This window comes from Dysidea avara, chromosome 6, assembly GCF_963678975.1.
Source record: "Dysidea avara chromosome 6, odDysAvar1.4, whole genome shotgun sequence".
NCBI classification, from domain to species: Eukaryota; Metazoa; Porifera; class Demospongiae; order Dictyoceratida; family Dysideidae; genus Dysidea; species Dysidea avara.
The window spans coordinates 19012955-19020936 of record NC_089277.1 but is presented as its reverse complement, the minus strand read 5'-3'; the positions used below and the strand labels follow the sequence as shown (position 1 = coordinate 19020936).

The window sequence follows — 7982 nt, the reverse complement described above, 5'->3', positions numbered from 1 at the left end:
CCAGTACAATATGTGTATCACCAAGTACCTTGAGGAAGGCATATCGAGCCACTTCATAGTTGTCTTCATCAAACTCAACTAGACTATTATCAGTGGAGTGTGGCCATGATAGTGGTCTATAGTGTTAATAACAGTACAACATGTTATTATATCATAACTGTACTTTAGTTGGTTTAGTGATATGGTGGACTTTTGTCTCTTCTTCTTCTTGTCTGAATTCTCCTTGTCTTGTTGGGAAGCTACAAATTGATACAGGGAATCATATGCACATCCACACATGCACATATTCAAAGCAAAATACAAAACCTCCACAGCCTTATTATCTCCCCTCCCAAAGTTAACCAGCACTGGGGACCTGAGTAACCTACAGGAGGACTGTGCCATGTCTCTTGATACAAATCCGAAGTTGCACAACAACCCTAACACCTCTACATAAGACATGGACAATAGGGTATCCCCAGTTGCCCCAATTACACAGAGCTGCAAAGACTGAAGTAATAATACTAAAGGAAACAACAACAGCAACTGGACATAGTCAAGCATCAAACTTGAAACCTTCTGATTAACAGGCCAGTACACACCCTATTGCAGTGTACATACACACAATCTTAGTATCCATGCAATGATCAAAATATGTACCAGTGCATTCACCGTACTAGAAGAAAATGCAGGTTGGTATAATGTTAAGTAACTGAATGTTGTGTTTGATGATTACACAAATACACACACACACGCGCACACACAAAGCAAAGCCTTCAGCTACCGTGCTAACATGGTCATGCCCACCCAGTGAACCAGCACTGGGACACTTGTGTGCTAGTCAGGTGCTAGGAGTCAGCACAGGCAAATCCTTCTGGGGCAGGACTAGTAACCTGCAGGAGGTTGTAACATGTCCCACAGGTGAAGGTGTGGGCACCGGAAGTCCCACCTGGACCTTGACCCATTGTGTGAGACATGGACAGTTGGCATTTGCTTTCCCAGTTGACACCAGGCCACCGGGTCCCCATTTAAACAGCTGGGTAGCTAGACTGGAGCACTGTGAGTAAAGTATCTTGCTCAAGGAAACAACACCACCACTAATTTGGCGTGACCGAGTATCGAACCGGGAACCTTTCGATTATCAGGCTGAAGCTCTAGCCACTTGGCTATGCTGCCTCACACACACGCACACGCACACACAAACACACACACACACACACACACACACACACACACACATGCACACACACACATATACATACAACGAAACCTGTACGGTACATATGTATAAAAATGGTTTCTACTGCAATAAAATTAATTTCCTAAAGGAATTTGTACTACTGTAATTTACAAGGCATTACTATACTTAGAACATACTGTACACAAAGATTCATTGTCATGGTGTACTGAGCAGCTAGTACACATCCCCATACAATTTACCCATCCTTAAAGGAAATGTGTATCTACTACCTAGTCAAACTATTTCTAATGCCAGCTTGGCAACCCTCCACTGTATGCATACTCAAAGGCGAGGATAAAGATATGAACAAAGTAACTAAGTTGACTTTACCGATGATCTTTCCAGTTTGAAACTGTTCAGCAGCAGTTTTCCCAACTACCAGGAAATCATCTGGTTCCAGTAACTCTCCCCTCTCAATACTATCATCAACAAAACTGGTCGACACAATAGGAATCCCATACTTCTGTGCCATACGACCTTTGTATGACTCAGCACTCTTCTCAGCATTGTTAACCACCAAATGTGTCGTCTGTAAAACAAATACACAGATAAAGGCACAAGTAGAAATGTTAACTCCTATCATATTGTATACGGAGCTATAATATGCGCATGCTGTATGTAGCAATCCCTTCTACATGGCCCATGTACGCACAATGGAGCACATATATACGTGCGGTCTGCTAAAGGCAGAAATGGCTATATACAAATTTAAAACTGTAAGACCAATGGTGTCCTTCACCTACTTTAGCTCAGACTATTTGTTAAAGAAAAATGTTAAATTCTTCATCACTTTTGCGACAAATACCTTAATAGCTTGCCTAGAATCATGGTAAAGATTACTGCAGAAATCATGGATGTATTATATGAATGTCTATGAATGCACTCAGGTGTGCAAATACATACATACAGTCTCCTCATCCGTTGCTCAACCCAAATGCTCATTTAATGATAGTCACTCCAGAAATTATTTTTCTGCAATCAGGATCAAAATGTCTAGAGACTAATCATACCAAAAAGCAAAATAAGAATTCATTGTAGAAAACTTTTCTATTTTTAACAGCAGACAGATTTCTACTTTTCAGTACACCATGCATACAAACACACAAGTAAGTATGATGAACACAGGTACAATCCATGCAGTACAGTACAAATACAAACTAGATAACACTGGCTTCTTTGTACTGCATCAAGTGGTAAAGAAGGTGAACATGTACTGTACTTCTCAAGGTTAAGTCAAACAATCACCTGGTTAGCAAGTAACATGTATAGTTTTTAAACCATTTGATTGCTGTTGAAAATGGCTCCATAGCAGAACTACCACAAAGGACAGATCGATAATCAGTGCCATATCTAAAGCTTATAGATACAGGGGTCATAACGGCTTTATGTAACAACTTTAAACAGGCTGTAGGACCAGGTGTCCTACAGACCTTCAGCACTTGTGCTGTATACCTTAATAAATAAATAAATAAAATAACCTCGATACTTGAAACTCATGTCAAAAAAAGAAAAAATCTCACGCCCAATGGTGACTTGTAACATCAGTCTAAGCATGTGCCAAGAGCCACGACAGATGCTGGGATCTGGAATTTCTACTACATTCAACCTGGAGGGATTCCACTGTATGGAAAGTTATGGTAGTAGTATGCAAGAGGGTGGTACTCCAATATATCCTGTACTCTGATCTTCGTGTGAAAGTCAAGCTGGAAGTTTGCAAAGTGTCCTACCGCGACCAATACTTTTAGGATAACAAAGTGAATGTGATATTATGCTAGAATACAGTCAAGAGATTTAAGTGCGTTTTCAAAGATTTTCCTGAGTTTGGACCGAGAACAAATATATGGGAGTGCCACCCCTTGTGATGTGTCCATTGAGAAGGAAGGTTCCTCGAGTCTGAGTGAAGTCAAATGATGAAGGATGCTCAAAACACTAAACTACAGTTAACTTTGAATGTGCTTTTAAAAACAGGAAAGGTCTTGGTCAATTACAAGGTTCATATTCCAACTACTAATCAAAACCCTACTAGTTTTAAACAGCCCAGCAGTACACATGTTCAAAGAGTACAATACACTTGAGCTAGTGTAAGCAAATTACTTTTTTGGTGACGATGAACGATACTATTCCATCGTTGTCAACGATCTTTTTCTTCAGTGCTGTCTTGAACTTGAAATTGGCAGTGGAGTCGAGCTCCAAGGTTATCTGACACCTTTTAAAAATCCCCATTGCTGGCTAGCACCACTTGGTACTTCTACGAAGCGTTGTCACGAGCAGAGTCCACCTAGGAATCCGCAACGGGAGGTCGCGTACTCAAGTCGCGAACAGCAAGCGCCCCGACAATTATTTTGTGCGCGCAAAGCAAGCACTATTTATTTTTATACGCGCAATCTGTAACGGAGATCCCAAATTCATGTCATCCAACACTTGCATGTTTTGGAGGCATGCTACATGATACCAGTTTCTGCACCTGTTGCACTGAACCATTTTTTCTCCTGTATAAGGACATCTGCAAGTACAATAGACATCAATTATTATAAGCTTTGAATTTTCCTCTTTGTTCTTGCCACTGGAAATAGTGATATTTCGTTATGCTCAATGCATGTCATAAGGTGGTCTCTCATCTTTTGCTGATCATAAACAACAGTAGATGGATCCTGTCCATGTGCCAAGCTAGAAATATATGCACAGGCAAACCGCTTGGCAGTCCACAATCAAATGTTCCAGATTGTGTATTTACCTTGGAAACTTCTACAGTCAATAAATCCTGGTTGGTATAAAGTAATTTAGCCAAAGTAATTTGAGTGGCTGTACGCATTCAATGAATCATATACAGTGATATACAGATGAATCATATTCAATGAATCATTCTTCAAAGTCGAAACAACAATCCAGTGGTTATTATTGATATGCAAAATTTGCAGTGATCCTTTAGGTAGTGGCCTGAATGTGGCTGACTGGAACAACACAGTATTCTGCAATCCTCCAAATTGAGGAAATTTATTCTTCACCAAATGCTGAACAGCATTCACATGCAAATCATTCAACCATTGTCCTTTGATGAGTATTTCTCTTTCAGCTAAGGTTAACTTGTACTTCCCGATATGCACCCAATATTTTGTCTTGGAGCAAATTTCTGGATATTCAATTTCTTCACCTATTACTATAACATCTTTGATGCTACCTTCCTTCTTGAATGCTTGTGTAGCTAATACACTATCATTGGTAACTGATGCAAATGGTTGCTTTAGTCTGACCCTAAACAATCGGTCAGCTGAAGTTCTTTCAGTTTCTTGAAATAACCAAATTGCTGTGGTCTAGACGTCCTGTCCTTTAACATTGACTTCAATAAATGGTGTATATACATAATTGTGTTGGTCACTCAACAGCTTGGGATTAAATTCTGGGTCCCCAATCTTTTGCTTATAGATAGATATCATGTTAGATGGTAATTTGACGACTCGTAATGCCTTGTGTAACTTTGACAGTACTTTCTTGCCTTCTTCTGTTATTACACCATTGCTGAAAGCATTGGTAACATCATCTTTAACTTCCGCTGATGAACCTAAATATGATTCCTGTATAGTAAAGTGTTTCAAGGACTCATCATCAGGGATGTCATGATCATCATTGCTGTCTTCGACATCATCATCATCATCATCATCATCATTGTCCCCGTTATCATAACTACTCATATCAGGCAATATATAATCTTTTTCCCAGTGATCCCACTTTCAATAATTTCTCCATACCAAGAATTTCTATTGTATTTCTGGCCTTGGTTTTAACATGATCTATAGCATTGGCTATGTCAGCATCCCTATTAGCAGATAATGGCTTATTTGATACAAGATTCTTCTCTTCTTTTGCACAATGCCGATCAAGGCTAGGAAATACAACTTCCTTCAAAGTTGCTTGCAACGTTAGTTGAATGCTTATTCTGTGCAATCTACACAGCAGCCCAAGTATGCTGAAATTAATGACAGAAGAAAATACTGTATTCATGCTTTTCACGGTGTGAAAAGTTTTCTCACATGTTTGAGATCCAAGTACCCATGGTACAAAACAATTCCAATTGCTATGGAAATGATCCCTGATCAACATGATGTATACTATCATAGCATGAGCATTTAACTCAACACACATGTAGCAATTGTGTGTAATAAAATTTGATCTTAGTGTAAACTGTGGATGCAGCAGTATCCACTGCCTCCAGTAGGAAATAGAAAAATTGGCATACCAAATTTTTTCCACCCTAGCAATAGGATCCAAGGATTTATCAAGATAGCTATCAGTGATGTTTTGAATTAATTCAATGTAGCATCTAGTAGCAGCTGTACCAGTAATTCTGTCTAATAGATGGGCTTCATGGATTATGTGCATGACTGCATCAAAATTTTGTCGATCTTTGTGGTTTATATCTCTTTCTTGTAAAAAGTGCTCTTCCTTGCCAAATTTTGTACGTAGGGTTACAAGGTGATATGCCCCTGCTTCACGATTTGGTCCCATCTTTAGTGTTACATTAGGATTCAGTAGCCGTGATTTCAGCTTTACTGCTAAATGTACAGTATCCTGCACAAACAATACTGGCTTCTGCACAATGCAAAACCACTTACTCCATGATTTAGGGAGTGCAGCACAGGGTGAATAATTTGGCTGGTTTCCATGCAATGGATCTTGTGCAGGTGTTAGTAGCAATGTTGACATCCTCATGGCTTTCATCAGCCTAGAGTCACCATCACCACCAAAGCTTATCACTGAAATTCCCCGTTTGCTGCATTCAGTGTATATATAACTCCATCTTTGCAGGACGTGCTTGGCAGTGAATTTGTTATCAGTGCCTAAGCAAGCCTAAATAAATGGTGGTATGTTGCACCTTAGTGGCTGGGCCATGTAAACATAAGCATATTTAGAGATAGAGCCATTCTCAAACTTACTGTTTATTGCAGCAAATGAAGTGGCCAAAAAAGAATCTACAATTAGTAGACCATCTTGGTCAATAGGTAAAACAAACCCAACGCATCTATCGGTTTCAGGATCGTATTCTACTCTTTCAACCACTCTAGTGGCATCTTCTGCAATGCTTGCAATGCTTGGAGCACTGTGATTCCTTATGTGAGTTGCTAAATCGTTAAACCTGAAGACACCTTCATCTAGGGTTTTGTATTGTACATGAATGGCACATTGTACACTGCTAGGTGTGGGTAATCCTTGTTGCATATTTCTTTGAAGAAACTCATAGCCAAATGGCCCACTAAATATAAAAAGAGCAATGGCAAATTTTGTGATGACTTCAGTGTGCCTCCTTTGTGTGGGATATGCACGGGCATTTTTCTGAGCATTTAGTATTACCTGCTTTAGTATAGGGGTTAACTCATATCCACAAAATTGATCAGCTTGCAAGTGCTGCTGTAGCAAATCAGACAACTTTTGATTTTCTCTTACCAGTTTATCAACATAACTTATTACGCGTTCATAATAATCGGTAATATGTGCTTGACAAGGATCTTCTGGTGGATTTCTTTGCTTTCTAGATAAATATACAGACATATCTGTATTTAAGTTAGCCCCTCCTTTCACAGCAAAGAAGGGCTCTCCAAAAAACCTGATTGTCATTAGCGCAAGTGTCTTGTTTGCTAGTGTGGTGCTTTATACTTAAGGAAGCACTTGATTCAGCCACTGTACAAGTCTTACTTACTGTAGTACTCGAACCTTTGGATAACATCTGTTTCAAAGTCTGCTGGTTATCAATTCTGCTTTTAAAACAATTGCGTACATGTTTAGTCCAGTTGGAGAGCTGATAATGGTCATTAACCTTTTGAAGTCGGATAGCTTTATGTTCAGGACAATGCAGACATGCAACTTTCACAGCAAAATTGGTACCTTCCTCATTAACAAGGATTAAATAATACTTCTCATTCTCAAGATACCTACACTCTTTGTCCTTGGGATTTTGAGTCCAATCTTTTATAGAATTATGGACCTGGGACGTTATCTCTGCTGCTGTGAGCATTTTGTGTGAGTTGTCATGATTGGCTTTGAGCCTTTTTGCTGTTGTGATTTGGTCAGTACTTGCATTGAGTGATCGTTTAAGTGAAGAATTTACAGATTCCTTAAATATTTTTACAAAATTGCGTATTTGAATTCTATGCCCGGGTGGAAACATGAATGGTAATTCTGGGTGTGTGTTTGATACTCCTGGTGATACATCCGGGTCATTTTTATGCCTTTGGTCAATGTATTTCTCAATGATACTAATTGAATTACTTTCTTTGTTGCTAGTGTCCATTGACATTATTACCTCCCTTTCATCATAGCCTGCTAAACTGAAGCACTTCACTATATAGGAAGGCAATTCTTTCTGCATTATTGCAATGATATCATTATCTGGACCGTCACCTTGTATCGCATCATCCCTAGACAAACTCCTATACAAAAACACAATAAATGAATTAATACATGCAATATGCTTTTGTGTTAACATACACGCACACATAATTATATGTAACTCACATTTCTGCTAAAGATGATGCTGATTGCTCAAAGGACAGCTACAGTACTTACAAAGGTTTGATCTGGAAGATGACAACAACTTGCAAGTATAACTATCAGGGATGAAGGGTAACTATAGGGACAGATGGATTAATTGGTATAATTGCATCAACATTATACAAGATGTGAATTTATAATAATTATGAATCAGTAGTTTCACTACTTGTGCAAAGCTATCAATGATACCCATGCAGAGCATCTCAATAATTAAACAGCT

At 39.0% G+C, this 7982-nt stretch overlaps 1 protein-coding gene across 2 annotated transcripts in view; it reads right to left on the bottom strand.

Moving 5' to 3' along the window:
- LOC136258397 (protein mono-ADP-ribosyltransferase PARP4-like) overlaps positions 1–3562 on the bottom strand; it is a 49101-nt gene extending 45539 nt beyond the window's left edge. For both annotated transcript variants that reach the window (XM_066051712.1, XM_066051713.1), the window contains exons 1-4: positions 3314–3562; positions 1550–1748; positions 164–239; positions 29–116 (exon numbers count right to left, since the gene is read on the bottom strand). In XM_066051712.1, coding sequence (XP_065907784.1) covers positions 29–116; positions 164–239; positions 1550–1748; positions 3314–3442 — 492 coding nt within the window. In that variant the 5' untranslated portion in view covers positions 3443–3562. The remainder of the gene's footprint in view (positions 1–28; positions 117–163; positions 240–1549; positions 1749–3313) is intronic.
- Positions 3563–7982: the final 4420 nt, after the last annotated feature.